At 45.5% G+C, this 27,564-nt stretch overlaps 2 protein-coding genes across 2 annotated transcripts in view; both read left to right on the top strand.

The window, feature by feature from the left end:
• LOC111856275 (polymeric immunoglobulin receptor-like) overlaps positions 1-1,609 on the top strand; it is a 51,991-nt gene extending 50,382 nt beyond the window's left edge. The window contains exons 5-6 of the mRNA XM_072710489.1: positions 28-127; positions 873-1,609. Coding sequence (XP_072566590.1) covers positions 28-127; positions 873-1,035 — 263 coding nt within the window. The 3' untranslated portion in view covers positions 1,036-1,609. The remainder of the gene's footprint in view (positions 1-27; positions 128-872) is intronic.
• An 11,340-nt stretch (positions 1,610-12,949) lies between these two features.
• Positions 12,950-26,339, top strand: LOC140588676 (polymeric immunoglobulin receptor-like). Its single transcript, XM_072710488.1, has 13 exons — positions 12,950-12,966; positions 16,959-17,033; positions 17,123-17,279; positions 17,957-18,268; positions 18,736-19,056; positions 21,583-21,652; positions 22,192-22,286; positions 23,976-24,022; positions 24,205-24,273; positions 24,562-24,633; positions 24,763-24,822; positions 25,107-25,196; positions 25,528-26,339. The coding sequence occupies exons 2-12, from the start codon at positions 17,031-17,033 to the stop codon at positions 25,191-25,193; spliced, it is 1,293 nt and encodes a 430-aa protein (XP_072566589.1). The 5' UTR covers positions 12,950-12,966; positions 16,959-17,030; the 3' UTR covers positions 25,194-25,196; positions 25,528-26,339.
• The last annotated feature ends 1,225 nt before the right edge of the window (positions 26,340-27,564 follow it).

The following is a 27,564-nucleotide window of genomic DNA, read 5'->3' as shown; positions in this document are numbered from 1 at the left end:
GAGTTTTTCCTTTTCCCTCCTAATCAGACACCACAGTCCTTACTCCAGGTTCGGCTTCTGTCTCAGTGACCATCAAGCCTTCTGCTCCTGGATCGGCCCCCACAGGAGCGAATGATAAGGAACAGAGGTTAGTATTCAGCTCGTAATGCTACAGCATCTGACTGATCATACAGTAATGGGAAATGCACGTTATTTTCATGAAAATAAAGACATTGTGTCTATTTTATTTTTCTTAATTATATTATCCCTGAGATGGCATCCCATCCAGGGTGAGCCCCTGCCTTGTGCGCTGTGCTGCTGGGGATAGACTGCAGGCCTGTTTGGAAGATGGATGGATGGATGGATTTTAAAAAACAGTAAACATGTAATCTAATAAACAGGGATGCATGTAACTGGTGCACAAGGACTCATTAGCTGTATAAAGGTTCACATGCATGGTGATTTATTTTGTAAATAAATGGGCATCTGCGTCGCTATGATAAGAAGTTGCTGTGCGTATTGCTTTATACAGTGAATCTGTACTTCCACACCAGTTTATGTGAATCTCTGCTAATAATCTTAATAAAACTGGCAGTTAAATTGTCTAGCTAATCTCATGCTCTTGGTTAATGTCTCCTGTTCCTCACATGCAGCCTGTGTAATAGTACAGATGTGGCTGAACCATGTTACTATAAAGCATGTAAGACTTTACTGTTCAGATCCACCCTCTTATTCAGCTCCTTGGTCCAGCTGCCCCTGTATGTAGGACTGGGCTTATTGGTGCTGCTGTTGATGGTTATAATTCTGTCAGAGTAGATTCACTGCATTGTTCTTCAGGTTTAAATGTGATACGTGTGACTGACAGACACACTGATGTATTATATGTCTGACAGGTGGGAGCAGGTTCTGGATGCTGCACTGAAAGCTGGGACTGGTGTGTTGTATCTGATCTGCACCATCATCGCCATTCAGCTGAACTGGTGCTCCTGCAGAAAGAAGGGATCCAATCAGAGAGAAGCAGAGGGAGGGGCCAATACAAACAATCTGGCAATCTGAATAATTATACAAGCTTATAAATACATTAATATACATGAGTGCAAATAAATGAGCAATCCTCAAGGCTGTATAAGCAAGGTTATGCTGTGTTTGTATGAAATCCTTTTTATATATCAGGAGGGTTTCAGTTTACGCTGTAGCCATTTATTTGTGCATGAATCTCTCTGTGTCAGAGGAAGCTGGGGGGGTGACCTTTGTGGAGCAGAATGAGACAGAAGAGCTGTAAAATAAATGGTTATGCTAACTGCAGTGAGGCCTCTCTCACGCAGTGTAGGATTGTCTGCTGGGAACCTGTTCAGCCAGTGCTTTGTACCGCTGATGGCCTCTTCTCACACGTGCTTTGCTGCCACCTGCTGGTCAAAGTTTAATATGGGATTATTATTGGACTGGATTGGTTTAATAATGGAAAGCGAAATTAAATCTTATTTCATTGCTTATTAATTCTTATATAGATATTTATTGTATGCTGGTCATTGTTTTGATTTAATAAATGTGAAATTGATGATTTAGTTTACATCTTGTATTGTTCTGAAGTTTTCATTAAAATTGAAAAATTTATCAACCTTAAAGTAAATGGTTTGTGGTTTGCAGGTCACTCCTCACTGTCAGATCCCACCAATCAGTGACCCTCTCAGACTGTGATGTAACACAAAAAAACCTCACAGTGCGTTAAAAATACACCATCTTGCTATCAGCAGCCCAGATATTGGGAAAGGGGACGTGTCAAAAGTCAAGGGAAAGATATCAAATTCCTGTTGGCCCACGTCAAATGGAAATATCCCAGTGTAATCTTTTGGTTTCTGGTTTAACACCCGTTAAATATCAGTAAGTCAAGTTGAAAACCTGGATCAGTAAATTCCACAGTAAATTTCTTTACATGATTTAACAGTAACCCTCTTATTGTGTTGGTGATAATGCTCTCTTATGTCTCCAGAAGTGGGAATAGAAAGAATCACAGAGGGCTGGGAGATTTAAATGAGCTACTTTACCAAATAAATGACTTTGGATAATCAGTTCAACTCTGGACAATCATGCTTCTCAAAACTCCAGAAATATTTTTAAAAATCTCTTTACTCCTAAAAACAAGAATTAACCCTTTGCAGTTTGCCTACAAACCAGAGGTTTGCACAAAGGACACCATAATCTACCTGCTTCATCGTGCCTACACCCACCCGGATCGGCCTGGGGGTCAGAGTCATGTTTTTCGACGTCTCAAGCGCTTTCAGTACCATCCAGCCTGTCCTTCTGGGGAGGAAGATGACAGTGATGCAGGCAGACGCTCCTCTGGTGGCTTGCATTATGGGTTACCTATCCGGACGTCCTCAGTACGTACGCCCACAGATCTGAGTGTTGGACTCGCTGGTGAGCACACAGGAGCTCCACAGGGGTGGTACTCTCCCCTTTTCTCTTTACACAGCTAAACGCCACCAGAGGTCCTTCCTCCCAGTGGCTCTCGGACTATACAGGTCATCTCCTCTCTGCTGGACACTGAAATATACCATGTGCAGTTTCTGTTCCCATCATGTATCTCCATACCACTTACATATTGTATAATATGGTCTGTGTGTGTGTGTGTGTGTGTCTGTGTGTGTGTGTGTGTGTTTGTGTGTGTGTGTGTGTGTGTGTGTGTCTGTGTGTGTGTGTGTCCGAGCGGGTTTGCCTATCCTTATGGGGACATAATGTCCCCGTAACGTGATAAATATCCATTTTTTTCCCTTATGGGGACCTGTTTCCTGGTCCCCATAAGGGAAAACTCTATTTTATAAAAATCGGTGACTGCTATGAAAACTCTTGTATTTTGTCAGGTTACTTATGGTTATGGTTAGGGCAGGGTAGGGGTTAAGGTTGTCATAGTTAGCGTTAGCATTTTTCCCATTGAAATGAATGAGCGGTCCCCATAAGGATATGTATACCCTACATGTGCGTGTGTGTGTGTGTCTGTGTACTGCGCCCTGTAATGGGTTGGTGCCCCATCCTGGGTTGTTCCCTCCCTTGTGCTTGTAAGCTCTGGATCCCCATGACCCTGAACGGGATGAGCAGTTAGAAGATAGAAGCAGGTGTTCAGCATCACAGTGAAGCCATGAAGCATAATAAGGCATAAAGCATAATGCATTTATTTTTACATAAGTAGCAGAATGTTGTTTATCCACTAGAGGGCAGCCACACATAGGAGATTCCCTAATAAAGGGATCTGAAACTTCCAGAAAACACTGCAGAGGGAAAACCCAGGTTTGCCAGTGAGGAATGGATAACGATCAGACAGAGACACCATCTGACCATAACACCTAATATTTAAAAAGAATTTCAACACACTCATATAACAATGTGAATATTAAACCCATAATATGTGATTTTTTATAACTGATGAACTTTAAAAACCTAAATATTACAGAGGATGACAAGAGTCCTGATTTTGCATGAAACATCACTGTAGTTGCATCACTTCCGGTGTGATGTATAAAGTGACCCTTCCCTCTTTACTGTGACTGCTGTATGTGAGCATAGAGAAGACAGAGAAACAGTAAAGTTATGGAGAGTCAGGAAGTGAGTGTCAGTCTCCACAGATCTGAGGTCAGTGAGACACACATAAGGCTCCTCTGATGGTCCTCTTCATCCTCTTCTTCACTGATGGGCCTCTGGGTGAGGATCACTTACTCTGGGACAGGCTCTCACTCTCTTGCTCCACATTTCAGTGTAGTTAAGATGAAAAGACAGATAACTGAAGCCTTTCAGTAAATTTTGGATAATTTCTTGACACCCACCACCCTGAACTCAATAAGCAGTAGAAAGACTAATGGATGGATGGATGGATGGATGGATGATCCCTGCTGTCAAATCAAATACTCTAAATACTCACAAATTACGTAGTGTGTATAAATTCATTTACCCTGATAGCATGAATTTCTACCTCCAACTTCTAGCTGAGAGTGAAACTTGGGGTTTGGCTGCAGTTTATCTGCCGGCCCTGGAGTGTTTCAGGGGTTAAGGGGCTTGTCAAAGGCCCATTGGGGGTGTGACTATTCTGCTGAGACTGGAACCAGTGACTTTCCCATCAGAGGCACAGAGCCTGAACCCGCTGAGTCACACACACCCCCCTAATCAGAACTGGATGGACAACAACATCAATGTTCTTGATCACCATCAAACGTATATTTCTTTTGGTTTGAGCAGAGAGAGAAACTTAGCACTGTTAGTAACCAGAGTCCCTTTGCTACTCTTAGTGTAGATTTCTATTTAAAAATCACAATCTGTGTGGGAGTTTCCACAGTGATTGAGCGATATTTCTGTTCAAGTCGAACCCAGAACCTGAACACGAAATCCCATACAGCACAGTGGTCCTTAAGAAAAGAGATCCAGAGCAGGTAGGCTGGGTCTCCTGCTCCAGGCTAGTAGGATTCCTGTCCAATAATGAATTTTTTAACGTAATGTCGTCAGGGGTGGTGGGGCCTTGCCGTCACCGTCCCGGGTTGGGGGCTGGGGGTGGGGGGGCTGGGTTGTTGGGGTCCTCTGGTGTTTCTCTTGGCTGAGGGCGCGTGGTCAGTGTCTCTGGGTGGCCGCTGGCCTGGCCTGGTGGGGGCGGTGCGGGGGGTGGGGGGGTTCTGCCCCCGCGGGGTGGGTGGCGCGCTGGGGGGGGATCGGGGGGTGGGGCCTCTGGGTTCCGCCTGGGCCGCTGCGCTGGGGTGCGTGGGTTTGGGGGCGTGGGCTCTATCTGCTGGGGCCGCTGCTCCGGCTCCCGGGCGGGTGGTCGCCCGCATGCTGGGGGGCCTGGTCTGCCCGGGCCCGTTGCCTGGTGGGGACGGGTCGTTGTCTGCCGTTGGCGATTCCGGCGCGGGGCCCTCAGGCGCTGTGGGGTGGTTTGGGGGGGGCGGTGGGGGAAGCCTCTGCCTCGCCTGGGGGGGGGCCTGGGGTGGCCGGGGGGCGGGGGTCACCCCGCCTGGCTGGTCCGGCTCCCCGTTTGCCGGGGGGGTCTGGGGTTGTCCCGTCCTTGGCCGCTAGCTGGGGTCTCATCGGGCGTGGTGGGGTGGGTCTCTCCCGGTCTGCGCCTGGGGGGGGGGGGGCGTTCCCTGCTGCTGGGCTGCCTGTGCTGCCCCTGAACACCTCGGTTGGCCGTCCCTGCCGGCTGTGCGGGGTCAGGGATGGGGACTAATCGGGGCCAGTCGGGGATCTGGCCCCGGTGCCGGGGGGGGCCCACTCCTGGCACGCCCTTATTGCTCCCCTGGGTCCAACACCACATTTCACACAACACTAGGGCCTTGAGGGGCGGTGGGGAGGTGCGCCGAGACACTGCCCCTCAATTTTTACTTACATGTTAGACACCACATGACACTAGGGCTGAGGAGGTGGGTTGAGGCAGGTGGGGCTCTGCCGTCTGCCAGCGGTGGGGTGCCCATGCCTCAACTGCTCGCCCACTTTTTGCACCTTAGTCATATACGCAGTCCATATTACATTAGGGCCTTGGGGGTGCGGGGAGGGGGATGGGGGACTCTGCCATCTGCCAGTGGTGGGGCCCTCATACCCGAACTGCACCCACTAATTTTAATGCATAGTAGACATAAACACACAACTCTCTCACACATGTACATGCACACTTCACACCAACATGGGTCAGGGAGGGGATGGGGGCTGAGGGGCCCCCCCTAACTCTCTGTCTCTGGCCCTGTGCTGGTGGGGTGGCCCGCCGGGGGGAAGACCCATCATGGGGGGGTTCGGGTGGCCCTGGCGGGTATGGGCGGCCTCCTCTCTTGGGCCGCGGGCCGGGTGGTGCTTGGCTCTGCTGCGCCGTGGTGGGGCCCTGGCGGGCGGTCCGGGGAATCTTGGGACGCTCTGGGCCCTGCTAGGCGGATTGGGGGGTTCGGTCTGGGCTGGGCGGGGTGTCTGCCGCTCCCCGGTCGCCGCGGGTCCGCTCCCGGGTGGGGGGGGGGCTCTTTGTATGGGCCCCCCTTGGATCATCCTGCAGTGTTGGGGGGGAGGCGTGCCGGGTCGCTGCGGTGGGCGGCGGCCCGTCCTCCCGGGGGACGGGCTGGGGGGGCTGGGGCTCCCCCGGTGTGTGGGGGGCCGTCCGCCGGGGGGTGGGGGGGGTGGTCCCGGTGGGTGGGGCCCTTCGGCCCTGGACCCGCCTGCCCCGGTGGGTTGGTTGCGGGTGGGGCTGGGGGGCTCGCCGCCCGTCCTCCCTCTGCGGGCCTCCCTGTGCAGGGGTTGGCGCCCCCTTAGTCCCTCGCGGGCTCCCTCTCGGGTTGGGCGGGTGGTTGTCTCTGGGATGCGTGGCTGTGGGCCCTTGTGCCGGGGGGGCAGTAGGGTGGCTTCGGTTGCCTGGTTCTCCTGCCTTCGCCTTGGGCCTGGGGGGGGGGGGGTGCTGCCGCCTCCCCTGACGGCATTAAATGCCAGCACATCCAATGACAAATCAGGTCACACCTACACTTGCACATGCATACAAGACTGGTTGAGCGATCAATATCATTATTATTATTACTTTTTAGGGTATGTTATAGATTTAGGAATTGAAATATACATATATAACGGTACGATTACGTGTGTGTATGCTACATATATATAATACCGATTTGTATTAATTATTATTAGTATCACTGATGTTGTTATAATTCTTGTTGTTTGATGAGTGTTATGTTTCTTATGGTTGTTTGTATTCTGTATTCCCCTATACTTCATCTTTTTTCCATCCCGCCTACATTATTAGTGTTATTATTTCTGTATACCTTTTTTTTTTTTTTTTTTTTTCTTTTCTCTCTCCCCCTCTCCCCATGGTGATTGATGTCTGTTATTGTTACGCTGTTGTTTTTGTACCCCCCCTGTTTTTCTCCTTTTCCACGGTACTGGTGAGTTCGGAGCGGCCACAATCTTTACTCTTGAATGTAATGTAAAATAAAGTTGTCCTCCGAAGAGGGGGGGTGGTGGTGGGCAATAAAAAAAAAAAAAAAAAAAAAGGATTCCTGTTGACCAGGGATTTAAGGAGATAAAACTAATGTCCAGGAGCAGGATAATGTCATCTACAGAACGATGTTATGATGAAGTCGTCAGTCGTCCAGAATGTCTCTTATCTACAGTACAAAGCAGAAGAGATGTTTCTGTTGTGTTAAAAGAGCATAATGTCCAGCAGAACCATCCAGCTACAAAATTAGGTTTGAGGCTCTAATACTGGTTTCAGATGGAGGTTTCAGGCACCCAGAATTCCACTGTGTCTTACTGAATACCAAGTCAGTGTGGGTGAATATCTGTGTATCTTAAAATTGAATCATACAAGCAACGGAGATTCTTCAGCATTAAGACATTTCATAGCATTCAGATAAGCTGGGCAGGATTGTGTTCTGTAGAGTGTTTCTATCATATTCTTTGTCCACTAGGGGGCAGAAAGGCAAGGGCAGGATCTGCTCTTCATAAACTGGCATCAGAGACAAAATATTCCTGTGACAAGGAGAATGTTATCAGCAATAAGAAGCATCTCAGCATATATAAGTAAGCTAATATGAAACTTAACAGTGTGGAGTTTCAAGCTTTTCCTATAAGCTTAATATTTTGAAAAGCTTGTAAAGTAAGTTTCTGTGGACCATTCAGAAACTATTTTATTTTTTCAAGTTGTACTTCCATGTAGATTAGAGGGGTCTCTTTCCTCAAATATCACATGGATTTTAGCACGCGATCTGTGTTCGGAAATAAATGGCTGAATTTGGTTTATCCACTAGAGGGCAGGCATGTACAGGAGATTCCCAAATAAAGTATTTCATGCTACAAGAAAGTGAAGATCAGACAGATCCACCATCTGAGGAAAATTCAGTTAGGCCTTACAGTGAAGCCATGAAGCATACTAAGGTTAAATGCATTTATTTTGACATAAGTAGCTGCATTTTGTTTGTCCACTAGAGGGCAGCTACACATAGGAGATTCTCTAATAAAGGGATCTGATGCTTCAGGAAAGAGCTGCAGAGGAGAGACCCAGGTATTCCAGTGAGGAATGGATGAATATCAGATAGATCCACCATCTGACCATAACACATAGTATTTAAATAGAATTTCAACACACTCATATAACAATGTCAATATTAAACCCATGATATGTGACTTTTTATGACTGATGAACATTAAAAGTAAATATTATTCAGGACAACAAGGGTCCTGATTTTGTATGAAAGATGGTTGCATCACTTCCTGTGTGATGTATAAAGTGACCCTTCCCTCTTTACTGTGACTGCTGTGTGTGGGCATTAAGAAGACTGAGGAACAGTAACGTTATGGAGAATCAGGGAGTGAGTCTCAGTCCCTACAGATCTGAGGTCAGTGAGACACACATAAGGCTCCTCTGATGCTCCTCTTCATCCTCTGATGGGCCTACAGGTGAGAATCACTTACTCTGGGATGATTGTATTTCCACTTCCTGTTTGTAATGACTAACAGCAGACATCCTAGAAAAATGTGTAAACTGAATATAATATGATAGCATGGAGTTCTGCCCTTAACTGTGTATGAGACCTTTGATGGACCAGCGTATCATACGGGTTAATGCAGGGTAAGAAGTTACATTCAAAGCAAATACATCTTAACTGACTGATTTTAAAATCACAGAGTCTTTTCTATGTCCACAATGTGCCAGCAGTACACAGAAATGTTCCAGTTCATCCAATCATTCAAATCATTCAAACTGGGGTATTTATGCTGGATTGAGAAGCTGATACTCATTAGGGATGGCCAAAACGATGCTTCATCAACCATTAGCTGTATTTTCTCACCCTACTGGATGGTGTGCTCTGTTCCAAAAAGGGCTCAAGGTAAGTCCCAGAGCAAACCAAGAGCGCCATCTAGTGGGGTCTGGAAAAAAACTCACATATCCCAATACCTCCATGTCTGTACCTGTAATCAAAGTGAGATTAATAAGCTTGTAATTGGCTGGAGCTGCTATTACCAGCCTTTAGAATATTTTAGTATATCTTAAAAATGTAAGGATAAAGCATAGCGGATGTTTTATTGTCGTTCCAGACCATGTATATGAAGGGAACAAAATGAAGTACTCAGGTCTGATATAGGTAGCAATAATAAAATCTAAAACAATAATTCAATGGATAAAATAAGGTAAGTATTGCAGCAACGTAACCTGACATGTAACAGTGATGATTTATAGCAGTGCTGTAACATGGATGAGAATTCACAGGAAGGGTCAAAGTGCGGAATTTCAACTGCAGCGAAGCCCTAATGTGTAACATGAGATGTAGTCCGATTAATTATTCTTTTACTGAAAGAAAGAGGGCAAAAAAGTCCTTGAGCAGAGTGCATAAGGTCCCTCATGATATAGGAAGGAGGGCAGACAGTCCATGAACAGGGTGCGTAGGGTCCCTCATGATACAGGAAGGAGGGCTGACAGTCCATGAGCAGGGTGCGTTGGGTCCCTCATGATACAGGAAGGAGGGCAGACAGTCCATGAGCAGGGTGCGTAGGGTCCCTCAGGATACAGGAAGGAGGGCAGACAGCCCATGAGCAGGGTGCGTAGGGTCCCTCAAGATACAGGAAGGAGGGCAGACAGTCCATGAGCAGGGTGCGTAGGGTCCCTCATGATACAGGAAGGAGGGCAGACAGTCCATGAACAGGGTGCGTAGGGTCCCTCATGATACAGGAAGGAGGGCAGACAGTCCATGAGCAGGGTGCGTAGGGTCCCTCATGATACAGGAAGGAGGGCAGACAGTCCATGAGCAGGGTTTGTAGGGTCCCTCATGATACAGGAAGGAGGGCAGACAGTCCATGAACAGGATGCGTAGGGTCCCTCATGATACAGGAAGGAGGGCAGACAGTCCATGAACAGGGTGCGTAGGGTCCCTCAGGATACAGGAAGGAGGGCAGACAGCCCATGAACAGGGTGCGTAGGGTCCCTCATGATACAGGAAGGAGGGCAGACAGTCCATGAACAGGGTGCGTAGGGTCCCTCAGGATACAGGAAGGAGGGCAGACAGCCCATGAGCAGGGTGCGTAGGGTCCCTCATGATACAGGAAGGAGGGCAGACAGTCCATGAGCAGGGTGCGTAGGGTCGCTCATGATACAGGAAGGGGGCAGACAGTCCATGAGCAGGGTGTGTAGGGTCCTTCATGATACAGGTCTAATGAATTCTAATGGACTGGGACCTGTTTGTTAAAAAGTTCAGTACCCAGTTACATAGCGATGGGTTTAGTCCAAGGAGTGACAGTGTGTCTATCAGGGTTTGTGGGATGATGGTGTTAAAGGGAGAACTGAAATCCAAATAGAGCAGCATAACATATGAGTCCTTGTTTTCCAAGTGACTGAGAGCCTGGTGAAGGACACAGGAGATAGCATCTGCAGTAGAGCGGTTCTGTCTGTATGCAGAATGCTGAGGATCTACAGTGGAGTCCATGAACTTCCTCATGTGCACCATGACTATCCATTCGGAGCACTTCATGATTATTGGGGTAAGTCTTACTGAGCGGTAGTCATCCAGACATGACACTGTTGAGCTCTTTGGGATGGATATGATAGTGATGGTCTTCAGACATGTAGGGAAAATTGCCTGGGAGAGTGAGATGCTAAATACGTCCATTAGCACCTCTGAGAGCTGGTGTGCACAGTCCCCACAGTCCCTACCCGGGATATTGTCGGGTCTTGCAGCCTTGCTGGGGTTGACTTTCTGCAGGGACCTCCTTACCTCTGCTGCGGTCACGCTGAGAGGCAGCTCACCTGGAGGTGGGGAGAGCCTGGAGCCGGGAGAGGTGTTGGACCTGAACGCACATGCTTTTAGTAGAGTGTGGAGCTCCATATTCAGCCAGGGTTTCTGTTTGGGGTGGATGGTGGTTGTTCTACTGATGGTGACATCATCACACACACCTGCTGATGGACCACATGACCGATGAGGCAAACTGGAGGCAGCGTCACTGGGCCATACTGTGATGGTCTTTCTTGCTGGTTTCCTGGATTTCTGCAGAGGGCGGTAAGCAGGGACTAGCATGACTGAGATATGGTCAGACAGGCAGAGGTGGGGGCCGGGGATGGCTTTGTACAGTATGTCACCCGTCTGTTTGTATACATGTGATCAAGTGGTTTGGTTCCTCGAGTGTCAGTGGTCATTTGCTGGTGGAACTTTGTTATAATGTCTGTTAGGTTGGCATGGGTGAAGTCACCCGCAATCACATGCCTGCGGATGCTTTGTGCACTGATATAGTAAAGCGCACTAAGCGGGACGTTAGCATTAGCACTCGGGCGAATGTAAACAGTAACAATGAACACCACTGTAAACTCCCTCAGCTAATAATGCAGCCGGCATTTTCCTGATGAACACTCAGCCTTAGTCGAACAAGGTCCATTTTATTGTCTAGTGAATGAATGTTGACCAAAAAGAGCAAAACTGCTGGTCTGTTGGCATTAGCTTTTAGCTTGGCTAACAGACCGGCCCGCTTTCCCCTTTTCTGCTACTGTACACACCGCTTCCTCTCGCCTCTGAGCCGCTGTAATCTGCTACGCCAGTTTGCTCTGCGCTGAGCTCCAGTGGTAGCGAGATGGGGGAGGGGCTTTTAATGAATAGATGTTCAGCTGGACTGTACCTTTTTAGCCTAGTTGCACTAGTCTGCACATTTAGTCAAATTAGAGGAAGAGTTATTTAAACTAAACTTTACACCATAACTGGGTGTAAAGACCTCCTGTTTCCTACTGATCCACAGAGATTAAAAGGACCTACTGCAGTGATGCTTAACAAACTGTATAAAACATAATAAAGACTGAAACAAAGGCCTGAGGTCAGACCCTCTGTATGCAGCACACAGTGTTTCTGCAGAGTCTCACCCTCACATCCTGTATGATGACATTTCTGCTTTTCACAAACGTGTTTCTCCAAGAATAACTTCAGCATCATGCACAGGATTTAGTTGCTTCATGCACATGTGTGAGAGAAAAACAAGGAAGTTAAACTGACCAGAAATTAATTTGACTTATTTGCTTTGCATGCATGTACTTTTAAACTGTGAGCTTCAAAGATTCTTTAGCAAGTATCAATTATATTACTCTGAAATTATGTTGCTGAAATTGTAAAATTACAAGTATTGTAAACATATTTTTTATTGTAAAAAGCAGGACAAAGGCAAAATCAAAATGTTTTCCTTTTAATAGACAATGAATACACAGAAAATGCATCAGCGCACAAAAAGATTGCAGCCTCTAACAGTATGTACTGTCCTCACTGTTTTCTGCAGTGTCTCTCTCGCTCAGTTTTTAATTTCACACTTTAATTATGTACTTTCCTGAAACAGGAAACTAAGTAAAGGGGCTGTAATGCACAGGTTTACCCAGGCGGAAGCCCAGGGGCCCCTGACCATGTAAATGTAGTATAAGGTATACAGGGGCGGTAATGCACAGGCTTACCCAGGCTGAAGCCCAGGGGCCTCTGACCATATTAATGTCCCTCTGAACGCATATACCTGCTACGTGATGTTGAAAGTTTACCTCACTTTACACTGTGTGCTTCCTTGCATTAAGAAATAGATAATTATACTAATGATAAATTGCTATGATAAAACGCAGAGAAATCACTGAGGTAACAGAGAGACCCATGTAATATTCATTCCTTATAATCAATGACACAATAAAAGTACACGTTAGGTCTGATTCAAGCATCTTCTTTATTCATGCTGAAATATTTTAATTCATTAATGCAGGAGTCTGTGCTTTGACAGTTTGTTTTATGCTGTACAAACTAATAATAATGACTGACTGAAGTGCTAAACATTCAGCCTTGTGGTTTTATCACTTCCTGTTCAAAGTGTCCACTCCCCTTTCACTCTGCTTGCTGTGTGTGAGAATAGAAACGACAGAGACAGTGAAGGTACAGAGGATGAGGAAGTGAGTGTCAGTCTCCACAGATCTGGGCTCAGTGACACACACACGTATGGATCCTCTGATGCTCCTGTTACTTCTCATTGCTGGGCTCACAGGTGAGTGTCTCTCATTACAGTGGTACTGAGTAGAGATCTCTCTCCTGCTCCTCCACACTCTGTCAGGTACAGTTTGGAGATCATGATGGAGATCTGCTGCTACATCAGAAGAAATTGCTATGGCTAGTTTCTGAAAACATTAACAGAGGCTGCATTGAGTTTCATACTCTTGGAAATTGTAGATAGTATTTGGATTCTCACAGGTTTTTACAGTATATCACATGTATTATAATATCATATACAGTATGTTTGTTTGAACTTTTTTATCAAAATATTTTACCATTAAAACATATTTATTTCATGCATGTATTTTATGTTATTTGTATTTATTTGTACTTGAAATATTTTTTCCAATAATGATGAATCAGCCTACAGAGTGGAGGTGCAAAGTCTGATGAGATGGTGCTCGGTGATCAATGCCGGGAGTACGCACGCTACGCTGCTGCGCGGCGGGACTAGCGGCCAGGGTTCGTATTAGGCGGAATTGGCACGCAGAGCAAACTTTGATGTTGCGGACAGGAAACGGGAGCCTAACAATCGCAATTTGGACTTACAGTCTTCTTCGTTCGTATGTCTGAAAGGCTCATAAATAGAGGAGCGTCTGTATATGAAAAATTCTTGCTATACGGGAAATTAAAAGTGGTATACTTGATGAGCTGTTATACCCCCCAGTGCTATTCTGAAAATTGGAAAGTGCATTTTTACAAGGGAATATCAGGCAACTGTCAGTGCAAACATATACAATGATCAGTAAACACACTAACCGATGGTAGGTTATATCACTGGAGCAGGATCCACGCCAAAAGCTGCAGAATGCGAAGGCATTGCTTTGACTTCTCCAATATGGCAGACAAATTGTTGCACTTCTAGTCATGGGATTAGCAGGCCTAATAAATATATGTCATTAATCCCATGTTATGAAATTTACTGTAGCTGTTTAGTCAGCATCTTAGGATCAGGGGCCGTGTTGTGTTGAGTTGTCCATCCGTACTCGCTTACCGAGTTGCTGTAGCTATTACATGGAATTACAAGTGTCTCTTCCTATGCAGTATTATATTTTTGATGTGGTTGAATTTACCTGTTGGCCAGAGTAAACACGTCAGGGTAAACTTGAACAGTGAGATTCAACTAGCTGGTCAGCTGCTGAAGTCACATGCTTCCCACCCAAATTATGTGGTCAATGAGCCGACTCCCCTGACAGACAGACCAAACCCCGTCTGCTAAAGCGATGAACCAACCAACTATCATGTTGTGATGAGTCTCTGGGGCATAATGGTTCCTCATTATCGGTCACCTTCCTCTCGAGCCACTATGCCGAAGGTCATTATTGCCACCAAAGGTCATTACCCTGGTCAGGGACCACCATCCTCTATGTGTAGTTTGTATGGGTGTGAAACACCCTCAGATGTCATTAGTGGACTCACAAACATGCATTCACTAGCAAACAAACAGGGCTTGGGCCGCTCTACTTCTCAAGTAACAGCTAACATCCATCATCAGTGAACTACATTGAGCTGGGTGGACATGATGGAAACTGGGAGAAGAGGAGGGAGCACCAGGTGATGAGGACACAGAGGGGGGGCCAACTCTGACCTCCTCAACATGGATTCTGGTCTCAGGTCTACCTGTCTGTCACAGATAGGCTGATGTTATTGGTGCTTCCATAGCTGGTCACACCCAAACTGATCCCCATAGTGAAACACTGAGCAAAGATATCAAAGAACCCCCAGGTGTGGGTCTTAGGGCCTGGGAGGAGAACTGAGGGACAAGGCTCCCAATGAGGCATCTAGGCTTTCATATCTATGAGCAGAACATCGTCCCTGTACATTATAGTGCAGAGTGACAGTGAAACCAACCAATCATAATGCATTATGCAGGGGGTGGGAACATCACAGGACACTCCAGATATCCCAATGAAGGGTCTATAGCAGTATTTTTATTGACCAATCAGAGGTTTCTCAGCCTCATGTGACATGGCATTAGCATTGTAGTGTGATCACTGAAGAATGGGAACTGAGGCAAAGACCCAGGCCATGTAGTCTTAGAAATTTCACTGTAAGTTTACAAAAAGAAAAAAAAAACTCTCATTATCTTATTATTTTTTGCCAGTAGTACATCTTGAGGCTTATGGGGAGGGGGGTAATTGGGGTGGAATGCCTTGTGCCCTGTGACAGACTGGCATCCTGTCCTGGCTGTTCCCCTGCCTTGTGCCCTGTGACAGACTGGCATCCTGTCCTGGCTGTTCCCCTGCCTTGTGCCCTGTGACAGACTGGCATCCTGTCCTGACTGTTCCCCTGCCTTGTGCCCTGTGACAGACTGGCATCCTGTCCTGACTGTTCCCCTGCCTTGTGCCCTGTGACAGACTGGCATCCTGTCCTGGCTGTTCCCCTGCCTTGTGCCCTGTGACAGACTGGCATCCTGTCCTGACTGTTCCCCTGCCTTGTGCCCTGTGACAGACTGGCATCCTGTCCTGGCTGTTCCCCTGCCTTGTGCCCTGTGACAGACTGGCATCCTGTCCTGGCTGTTCCCCTGCCTTGTGCCCTGTGACAGACTGGCATCCTGTCCTGGCTGTTCCCCTGCCTTGTGCCCTGTGACAGACTGGCATCCTGTCCTGGCTGTTCCCCTGCCTTGTGCCCTGTGACAGACTGGCATCCTGTCCTGACTGTTCCCCTGCCTTGTGCCCTGTGACAGACTGGCATCCTGTCCTGGCTGTTCCCCTGCCTTGTGCCCTGTGACAGACTGGCATAATGTCCTGGCTGTTCCCCTGCCTTGTGCCCTGTGACAGACTGGCATCCTGTCCTGGCTGTTCCCCTGCCTTGTGCCCTGTGCTGCCTCAGATCAGCTCCACGCTCCCTGTACTGTACTGACCCTGTACTGGATAAGCATGTGCAAGATGGCTGGCTGAACTAAAATACAGTTAAATGCTTTTTGTATGTCAAGTCTTGTTAAGTAATTTATATTTACATAGCACATCTAAAAGCAATGTATGATGTGCCAAACACCTGTACAAAAAAACAATACAATAAAAAATACGTAATAAAAACAGAGGCATTGGATAATGTTGCATGAAAAATAAAATTAATTTAGATGTTTAAGATAAAACAGAACCAAAGGCCATAAAGTTAAAGTAAGTTTTTAAACAAGATTGCCTAGAATTGCAGTCCAATCGGGATAAGATAAAAGCAGGAGTAACTGTCTGCAGGTCTTTGGCTGTTGAGCTCAGCTGACAGAAACGCCCCTTCACAGCCGCATTTATTTGTTTATCAAACTCAATGATGAATCAAAGATGACGCCAAGATTTTTACCATGTGACCGGAAGTTTTCTGAAAGAGGCACTAATTGTTTTCTGAGATCATGAACAGACCCTGAGTGACCAAAACTCATGACTTCTGTCTTGTTTTCATTAATCTGGAGGAAAGTCATTGCCGTCCTGTTCTTAATATCCTCAAGACAGTTATAAAGGGCCGTCAGAGAGCAGCAGTCACCAGGTTTTAATGGCAGCTAGAGCTGCGTATCACCGGCATAGCAATGATATTTTACATTATAACTTTCGCAAATGGAGCCCAAAGGAAGCATGTATAGAGGGAATAGGAGAGGGCCTGTATCACAGCATTGGATATGTTTACAAGTAAGGCCATAGTACTGAAGGGGTGTGGCCATCCCACACAGTGACCAGCCCATTCATTCACCTCATCTGGGCCTTTTACTACTGATTTAAGGTCCTGGTTTTCCTCTCAGACCCTAGAACACACTCCCAGGCTCAGATTCCCGATCCCACATCCTGCTGTAGCTCTTTCCAAGATCAGACACCATTTTGTTTTCCTGTGTCTCTCTCTTGTCCTTATGCCAAAATGACAGTCTGGGTCTTTTACAGCATCTTCATGGTTCTGCTAAACACATGTGGCCCTAATCCAAGTATTATACAAACCAAACATTATTACTTAGAGATGATGTGATGTGGATCTTTATTCAGTTGATTATTTTCCCTGCAGGTGCTGACAGTGTGTCCAAAGCAAGCGAAGTGTCTTCATGGAGAGGAGGATCTGCCACCCTGTCATGTTTCTATGGTGACAGATATAAAACTTATGTAAAATACTGGTGCAAAGGGTATCATTGGCATCCATGTACTCCCATAGTAAGTACTGACTCTCCACAGGAGGGTAAAGTGTCAGTCAGAGATTATCCTGACCAGCGAGTCTTCACTCTGACCATCAACAATCTGACAGCTGAGGACTCTGGTCAATACTCATGTGGTGTGAAGATCGATGGACGTCCAGAATCTGGAACTTGGGTTGAACTGTCAGTCACTGATGGTAAGACGCCTGTCACAAATATGTAGAAGTTTACCTACATCTAAGCCACAAAAGGGGCTATTTTTATGCTTATTGTTGAGCTACTTGACTGTCATGGACTCGGGTGGTTCGGGCGCGAGGATGAGGCCTGGTGCAGGCAAGGAGGGAATGTGGACAAGCCGCTTGTGGCTTGCAGGGAAACCGGTAAAAACACAAACATGGCCACAAAACATGAAACCAAAACCAAATACAAACCACAAGACACAGGAACAAGAAAACTCATACAAATGAAACACTAGGGAACAAAATACAAAAACCGAAGAGGTGGGATTCGAACACATGACGAAATGGATGTGCAGGTAGCCACATGAGTCATGCGACTGACAGGAAACAGGGGAAACAAAGACTGACAGGAGGGACAGTGATGTCTGCTGGCCAAACGGGGAAGGGACACAGAAGACTGAGACAACAGAAGCTGACCCTGACACTTGACTGGTTATTCTTTTCATAAATTGTTTTCCGGAATCTGTAGTACTTAGTAGGACCTACATGTAATCAAAATAAATTTTAATATTTCTGCAGAGTTTAGTACTGTAACCTACAGTGGGCTGGTACTGACTCTTTATTAATATGTGTATAAATGGTGTAAGAGGGAGTGAGAGTTAATCAGCCTGGTAATTTTCATACTGTCCCTGCAGGTGTGTCTACAGTGGGAGACATGGCTGTACAGAGAGGAGGATCTGTCACCATCCCATGTTTCTATGGTGACAGATATAAAACTCATGTGAAATACTTGTGCAGAGGGGATTATAGGGATTCATGTTCTCCCATAGTACACAGTGACTCTCCACAGGAGGGTAACGTGTCAATCAGAGATGATCCTGATCAGCAAGTCTTCACTGTGACCATCAACAATCTGACAACTGGGGACTCTGATAGGTACTGGTGTGGTGTGGAGATCAGTGGAGATTCAGATGTTGGAGCATTACTTTACCTGTCAGTCACTGATGGTAAGATGTCTGTACTGCATGCAGACTGTAGCCAATGAGATACACAGTATGTAACATGTCATTCAGTCAGAAAGGAAGGACACTAACATAGAAAGAATAAAAATATTTTGACATTTAGTAAATATATAGAATAGATTACAAATTTTACTTTCGTTCAACAGCATAACTAAGACCATTGAAAAGTAACAACATCAATTTAAATTAGTTGTCTTTCACTCTGCAGCAGGTTTGGAGCTAGTTACCCTCTAGCTGGTAGAGACTGGGGGCAGCGTGGGGGCCTCACACCTCCAGGCTTGTGGTTTTGATATCCGGCCCCCAGCTCTCTGTCCTTTAATTTAGTTTTAGATGTTTCTAAAAAGTATGGTTACATTAATATAAATATGTAACTGGCTCGTATTTTATGCATAGTGTATTTTATTTTTGACTGTGTAAATATCACAGTGTTTGTTACTAATCTGTGTGTTCAGGTTCCCCAGGACTGTCAGTGGAGGAACAGGTGGTGACGGGTGTGGAAGGAGACAGTGTCAGTGTTCAGTGTCGCTATAGAAATGATTATAGTCAGAAGATTTGGTGTAAGATCGGGGGCTCCTGTGCATCAGTGAATTCTCGCAGTTTGGATGGGAGGCCTGTCCTGATCAGGAATGACAGAGTAAATAAAGTCTTCAGCGTAACAATGAGGGGTCTGGAGAGGAAGGACACAGGCTGGTACTGGTGTGCTGACAGAGACCATCAGATCCCAGTTCATATTACTGTCAATCAGACAACTACAGCCACAATCAACACTGAACGTAAGTAATTCATTTAAATCTGGCTGTGAATCATTTATGCTTCAAACTAATCTTTTCTATCTGATCTATGTTTTTTTTCAAATGATAATTTGGGGGGGTGTTACTAACAAGCCCCAGGGTGAATAAAGTAACGTAAAAGTATCTTTATTATCTTCTGCAGTATGTTCCATGGGTCATACACTATGATGAAATTACCATCTTCTTGGTCATAGTGCAATAATGTGATGAATAGAATATTAATATGAAAGACATTTAAAGACTGACAATCTGACTATTGAAACATAAAGAGGCCTGAAGCCCGAAGTAAATTTCCTATAGGGGGTTACGCCCCCCCAGCTCCTCCTGAAGCCCACAGTCACTTCCTCGCTCCTGTTGATGTTTAGCAGCAGACTGTGGGCCTTGCATCACTCCACCAGCTCTCTCCCCCCCTGTCTGTACGCAGACTCGTCTCCCCCCTCATGAGGCCGTCATGCTGCTGTCGTCTGCATACTTTATGATGTGGTTAGAGGTGGTCTTGGCGGAGCAGGCGGATGTCAGCAGTGTGAATAGTAGGGGGCGGAGGCAGCGGCCTGGGGGAGTTCCTGTGCTCAGACTGACGGGAGCAGAAGTGATGTTTCCTGCCCTGACAGACTGTGGTCTCTGTCAGAAAGTCCAGGGTCTGGTGACAAAGTCACATTTTCAGCCCAAGATGGGACAGATATTGAGTTAGTTGTTGTGGCATCACCATGGTGACGGTAACCTTACATAACAGTCTTTATTCTCCAGGCGTGTCAGTGTGGTGTGAAGGGCCGGGGTTATGGCGCCCTCTGCAGGCCGGTTGGACGGTATGCAAACTGGTATGGATGAAGGGAGACAGGGAGGTTTGCTTTGATGTGTCACATGACCAGCCACCCAGAGCCCTTCATTATGATGGAGTGAGAGATATGGGTGGATAATCATTAAGCCCTGGAGCAGCTGTCTTCTTAGTGCTTTTAGCCTGCTGTGGACGTCCGCTGTGACCCAGGGCGTCTGATGACATTCCAGCCAATGTGGCTAAAACAGTCCTGATGTGCAGAAGTGGCTCCTTCTGGCCAAACTCTGACCTGCTTGATAGTGAATTTGGACCGTGTCAGTAATGGTGTGCAGGCTGGAAGGAGCATGGAGGCTCTGTGGTCTGATTGGCCGAGGTGGGGGCTGGGCTTAGCCTTGTAAGCCTCGTGAATGGTTGTGTACGCCACCTCCAGAATGACGTCCCCTCAGCTGAAGTCACAGCAAAGCTAAAAGTAATGTATTTAAATATCTCGATTAATCATAAGGAAATTTTTTTAACTCTTTAACAACTGTTGCTGAATATGGTTATTTATTGGGATTATAGATTCTATAGAGGTGCCATGGTGGCCCAGTAGGTGGTGCTGTTGCTTCATGCCTCCATGTTTAGGGGACTGAATCTGGCTTCTGCTCTGTGTGTGTGGAGTTTGCATGTTCTCCATGTGCTGTGTGGGTTTCCTCCCACAGTCCAAAGACATGCAGTCAGGCTAATTGGTGTCTCTAATAGAGAGTGTGTGTCTATGTGCCCTGTGACTGACTGGCATCCCGTCCAGGATGTACTCCATCCCTGTGCCCTGTCCTGCCTGGGATCGGCTCCAGGCCCCACATCCCTGACCAGGAGGAGGGGTTAGAAGATAGATGGGTGGATGGCTGTAGTTTTATGTGCGTTGCCACAGATCTGACAAACTTCCCAGTCAGATACCCAATCAGACGTCTTTCATAATACATCACTTTGGACATATTGGAATTCGACAGACAGCCATATTCATGTTACTGTCATTCATCATGTATATATAAAATATTGGTTTATAGTGTCATGCAAATATTTTAGGCAATTTTCTTGCATGTAGGGATGAATTGTTACTAAAGCTGTCAGACTGGCTGATGTGTCTGTAGATAGTTTCAAATCTCAGCAAGTGTTACAGCTGTACTCAGTAATAACTGATGCAGTTCAGTCATAAATACATCTTGGTGTGTAAATTAAATAATTAACCTCACCTGTTCACTGTCAGTGATGAACACTTTGGTCGTAACCTTAATTCATTATTCTGTATCCAACAAGCTACTACTAATATTGTTTTTAGAATAATGGGTAACACCTTACTTGATGGTGCACAAATAACACAGGCCATTGCTTATGTATTAATTAACCATAAACTAAGTCTTAGTTACATATTCATCTCATGTTAATTCATCATTAATGAATCATGACATGCTTTATCTAAAGCAGTTACTATATCTGTTACTATATCTGTTAATTCTGTAAACCTTTCTGAACAACTGAAGTAACAAGTAACAAGTGAAATACTGATCTCATGTTTGTTCACCATTAATCAATGCATCTTTCATCACAAATAGTTGCAATATTTGTTCATGATTTGTGCTTCAGTAGTTACTGAGTTATTACTATATTACTTGTGCCCGTTTTATAAATGACCTTTTCCTTATGAGTCTTTCCTGCCTGACAGGACAGAGTTTTTCCTTTTCCCTCCTAATCAGAAGCCACTGTCCTTACTCCAGGTTCTGCTCCTGGATTGACCCCCACAGGAGCCAATGATAAGGAACAGAGGTTAGTATTCAGCTCATCATGCTACAGCGTCTGACTGATCATACAGTAATGGGAAATGCATATAATTTTTATAAAAATAAGGACATTGTGTTTATTTTATTTTTCTTAATTACAGCTGCAGGCCTGTTATGGAGGTTGGATGGATGTATGGATGGATTTTACAAAACAGTATAATGTAATCTAATAAACACATAACTGGTGCGAAAGTAATCATTAGCTGTATAAAGGTACAAATAAATGGTGATTTCTTGGCGCAACAGAGCAAATGCACATAAAATAAATGTGCCTTTGCTTCACTATGACAAGACGTTGTTGGGCGTATTGTTTTGTACACCAAATGTGTAATTGTGCACCAGTTATGTGCTTCCCTGCTAATAATCATACTGAAATTGGCAGTTTACATTTTCCAGCTAATCTCATGCTCTTTGTTAATGTCTCCTGTTCCTCACATGCAGCCTGTGTAATAGTACAGATGTGGCTGAACCATGTTACTATAAAGCATGTAAGACTTTACTGTTCAGATCCACCCTCTTATTCAGCTCCTTGGTCCAGCTGACTCTGTATGTAGGACTGGGCTTATTGGTGCTGCTGTTGATCATCATCATCATCACATGGAAAGTGCGGGACAAACACAGTGAGTATCTGCTGATTCAGACGCTGTATAAGTGACCTGACTGTCTGATCTGGACTATCTAGGGCCTCTCAGTGAGGACGCCCTGAATCCAATTGCAGATGGAGGTGTTCAGCACCCACACAGCACGTGGAGAACATGCAGACTCCACACAGACAGAGCAGAAGCCAGATTCAAACCCCTACTGATCAGCAGCTGATCAGTAAGGTGGACCTGCTCAGACTGAACACCTCCATCTGCAATTGGATTCATGGCGTCCTCACTGAGAGGCCCTATATGGTCCAGATCTGCAACACCAGCTCCAACACCATCACGCTGAGCCCAGGCACCCCCCAGGGATGTGTGCTGAGCCTGCTGCTCTTCACATTGCTGATGCATGACTGCACCTGCAGTTCCAGCATGAACCATATTATCAAGTTTCCAGACGACACCACAGTAGTGGGTCACATCAGGGACAATGACACGTCGTACAGAGTGGAGGTGTGACAGCTAGCAGCCTGGTACAAGGACAATAGTCTGTCTCTTAATGTTGGTAAGACAAAAGAGCTGATTGTTGACTTCAGAAGGACCAAGGCTGGCCACTCCCCTCTCTGCATCGACGGCGCCACAGTGGAGAGAGTGAAGAGCACCAAGTACCTGGGTGTTCACATCACAGAGGACCTCTCCTGGACCATCAGTTCCCTGAAAAAAAGATCTCAGCAACGCCTCCATTTTCTGCGTTGACTGAAGAAAGCGCACCTCCCCAAACCCGTCCTCACCACCTTCTACAGAGGCACCATCGAGAGCCTTCTGACCAGCTGTATTACAGTCTGGTACGGAAACTGCCACACCTCAGACCGTAAATCCCTCCAGAGGATTGTGCGGACAGTTGAGTGCATCATTGGTAGCTCTCTACCCAGCCTACAGGACATTTACACCCCCCCATTGCATCTGCATGGGCACCAGCATCGTGGCCGACTCCCACCATCCCTCCCACGGACTGTTCATCCCCCTTCCATCTGGAAGAAGATTCTGGAACATCAGGAGCAGGTCTGCTAGACTGTGCAGTAGCTTCTTCCCCCAAGCAGTCCGGCTCCTGAACACCATGCTACCCCCTCCCACACTGGACTGTCTCCTTAACATCCTGCTCTGTCCTACTTAACTCCCCTTATACTGAACAAATGTTTTACTCTCATTGCAAACTTGCACAACTGCTCATATTTGCACAATGTAATTGCACAAGGAAAATGCACAGCAGTACAACGTGTCTACACTAACTGTCCTGCCAGCATATTTGCACTGTTTCTCATAGTCCATAGTCTATTGTTGTGTACAGTATATATATATATATATATATTTGGAGATATATGTACAGGTATTATCTATCCCCCCCCCCCCCCAGTTATCCTCACTGTCTATGTGTCTGAGTGTACTGCTGTCCTGTTGTGTCGTACGCTGCACCTTTGCTCCCTGAAAGGACGTTATTTCCTCTCACTGTGTGCTTTAATGTTTATGGTTGAGATGACAATGAAGCTCTACTACTGCTGCTTCTAAACAGAAAAAACGGCACACAAAGCTGTCTCTATCACACATGCTAATCAACACATGCTAATTAAGAGGGAATGACTCTGTGTTTGTTACACTGGAAATTAACTGTATCAGTTAACAGCAGAGACACTGGTGTGAGCAGAATCATTTTTCTGTTTGTTGTAGAGAAAAAAATGGTCAAGAACCAACATCCAGGAAGCACAGAAATGACAGTAAGTTCATATTAAATATGAGAAGAAACTGTAGAGGATTATGTGTTTTAAGAAGATAAAAGCAGAATCGAAAATGTGTTAAAAGCCAATTATTTATTAAGAAGTTTGATATTTATAGAAAGAAATGTAAAATGGATTCCAGGAGTGATTGTTTTGAAAGCTGACATGTGACTTTTTTCTAGTTGAACCCAGACCATGAATATGCAGCTGTAGACAGAACTGGAATCATCGAGAGAGCCCCCCCAGATCAGGTAAACACAGGAATAAAATACATACAGTGAGACTACTGAGAGCAGCCTGTGTATCAAAATGTACAAATGTAATATCAGTATGTGAAGCAACTGTATTTAATGTATTACATTTTCATAATCCATTTGTTACATTGCAGTTAAAATGTTTTGAAACTGGAAATAAAAAAAATAACTCAAACTGGATAATATTTGTAAAGGTACAAAACATTAACAGATATACATTAACTGATTATCAAATTCACCAACAATGATGTTCCATTCCCTGTGGTGCACTGTCGGCCTGCCCAGGGTGGACCCTGCCTCTCACCCGATGATGCTGGGATTGGCTCCAGCTTCCCCACGACCCAGATGGATGAAGCGGTATGGATACTGGATGGATGGATGGATGGATGGATGGATGGATGGATGGATGATGTTCCATTGCTGTCAGTTAAAGAATGGACAGGTGGTTCTGTATAGATACATGGTCATAATGTGATCCTCTCTCAGGCCTCTGTGGAGCCTGGTGCTGACGTCACCTACAGCTCCATTGTCCTGTCAGACCCAGAGGTAAGATGGTTTCATGTAAATCAGTGTTTGGTTCAGGCATAGGACCAGTATCACAATGAGAGTGACACGTATATCAATAATGTGCTGACTGGGCAGGAACATCTACACCTCAGCTGATCTGTCAGATCCATGTGTATCAGAATTAGCTGTAATGTACCAAGAAGTACCATGATACCCTGATATTTCACAGTGATTCACATGGGAGGTTTGGGAGTTTATGGATTTGTGGTCTCTGTAGAAAGGTTGGTCTTGTACCTCCACTGTAAGCAGCTAAATGCTCTCAGCAGGTGTCCTCTAGATGTTCTTCACACCGTCCTGCTGTAACCCCAGCCAGCGATGTGGTCTACAGCTCAGTCACCCTGAAGCACTGAGAGGTGAGTTTGGACAATCTGCTCTAACATGAGCTGTAATACATTTAGTCTGTGATGCTTCATATGTGTCGTATGTTTCCTTTGACACTGTATAGAGCCACAATTCCAACATCATACATGCAGCTAATTTGGCTTCAATTTATAAACCAGATGTAAGTGAACTAAAGAGGTTTCCCAGATTAATCTATCAGTCTGGTTCATTTCCTGTTCCTGTAGCAGTAACATTAACACACTAAACTCCCTGAAATGCTAAGGAAGATGTTAGTGCCTCAGAAGCTGAACTGAACTGATGAATTAAGTAGCAGATATTAATATGTATCTGTTCCTTGTCCAGTAGGGGGCAGCAACACAGAGAGGCTCCTCTACATGTGGGGAGCTGCTGCTCAGGATGAGAGCTGTGAGGGACACACAGATACTGCAGTGATGGGGAGGGATAATCACCAGAGAGGAGCATCTTACAGTGATGTCAGCTGTATTTAAATGGCATGCAGCACTGTCACATTACAGTGTGACAGTAAGAATCAGCCGGTATGAAACACACATTCATGGCTGTTGTTCATTTGAACCATGATCAAGGTGCTATTTGTCTCACTTATATGTCACTTTGGATAAAAGCATCTGATAAATATGATAAATGTAAATGTGAGGTATTATCTTGATGGTCTGAACTGTCACTTTCTCATTTATATTAATGGAAAAATATATATTAGTAATTCTAGATGATTTGTATGTATGATATATTTGATATGAAGTGTTTGTTACCATGATATGCAGTATTTTGAGAAAGTATTTGTCAATGTCTGTATTTCCTTGTATGTACATACAGTATGTACCGGTGGGGGTTCAGTGAGCCCTAAGCTCTCTGACTTTAATTCTATGCTCTTCTTACGCCCTTCACTGCCCCCTGCTGGAGCAGTTTCACTGTGTCACTGCCTCCCTGCTCTCCTCTGACTGTGGGATTAAAAGCTGCACTGTTGTTGATATATTTTGTTTCAGCATAAAAGTTGTACTTTCACAGTGTTTGTTTTGCCACAGAATGTTAGGCTTTTGTTTATTGATAAATGGAGTATTATTTAAAATTCAGAACACAGACTGTGTGACTCGTCATACATGATGTCAATAAAAATGCTCTTTATTACACCTGCATGCTGCAGTGGTGTCTCAGTGTGTAACATGGACGCCTCATACTGTCAGGGGTTTGGGTTTGAATCCTGCCCCTGGCTCTCAGTGTGTAACATGGACGCCTCATACTGTCAGGGGTTTGGGTTTGAATCCTGCCCCTGGCTCTCAGTGTGGTGTTTGTGTCCCTGATTTGGGCCCCATGCTTCCTGGGATGTGACCCCAGGCTGATTGTGACCCCATCCTGGGTAAGAGTGTGAAAGATAGATGGATGATTTTTAAACAATGTGACGATGCAATATGGTGAACTTGACCTTGACCACCAAATGTCCAGCCAAATCGGACAATGTTACAGTTTCATTTGAATGGAATTAATAGAATGTAAAAACAGGTAGACAGATGCAGCATTTTTTTTTTTAACCAATTCAGTTAATATGTGGTTGATATCACATAGTACAGCATGTATATTTCTTAGTCTACTGGCCACGTCTCTTACAGCATCCACTGTTGCATTTTGTGACTCCAGATCAGCGTCTGTCAGCACACGGCCAGACGGTTGGCAGTCGGTGTCTGAGACGTGGGGGTGAGTGCAGGCAGCGCACCACGGTGAGCCCGGCACAGCAGCACCATCACCGCCGGGGGTCGCGTCCCCGGGGCGTGGGGCGTTTTTTGGAATATTATCTGAAACAGAATGAAAAGTAACACTGCATCTGCTGCCTGCTTGTTAGTCTTATTAAACATGCAGCTTATTTAAACGAGGATGGATAATGGTCACCCGCAGTGATGTCAGAGCCCCACTCAGTCGCTGGCAAAATGCGGTTATAAGTGTCTCCCCAATAATAGTTGCTGTTTGAACAGTGTGAGCCCCGGAATTCCACTACCAGTGGTGCTGACACTCAGATAATGGGCTGACTCACCACGTCATGTCAACTTTAATATCTGACCACTTCTTTTTAATCTAGGCACAGTGCGATTTTCTGAACTTGTGCCTCCGCCACACTGTGCCACTCCATCAATTTTCTTTTGTTGCTTATGCCACTGCTTTAGCCACCAAACAGTATATTTTTCCTGGCAAACACTTCACTGAGCTGGACCTCCATTTCGCATTTGCTGAAATGCTTCTTTTTTCCCCTCGCTTTTGCCATTGTCTTTCGACAAAACACTGAAAAGAAAAGGCTATTTATATTTATTTGGATATTCAGTTACTGTAAGTATTGTCGTGGAGTATGGCGGACAGAGCACAAACAAAGGA

Source organism: Paramormyrops kingsleyae, chromosome 4, assembly GCF_048594095.1.
Source record: "Paramormyrops kingsleyae isolate MSU_618 chromosome 4, PKINGS_0.4, whole genome shotgun sequence".
NCBI lineage: Eukaryota > Metazoa > Chordata > Actinopteri > Osteoglossiformes > Mormyridae > Paramormyrops > Paramormyrops kingsleyae.
Note: the sequence above shows the minus strand (reverse complement) of the source record. Positions and strands in the feature narration are given on the sequence as shown.

Excerpts from the sequence above, each read along its gene's own strand:
- LOC140588676 (XM_072710488.1), top strand. Across the intron at positions 17,280-17,956 it reads TGAACTGTCAGTCACTGATG|GTGTGTCTACAGTGGGAGAC; the intron begins GTAAGACGCCTG and ends CTGTCCCTGCAG. Across the intron at positions 18,269-18,735 it reads TTACCTGTCAGTCACTGATG|GTTCCCCAGGACTGTCAGTG; the intron begins GTAAGATGTCTG and ends CTGTGTGTTCAG.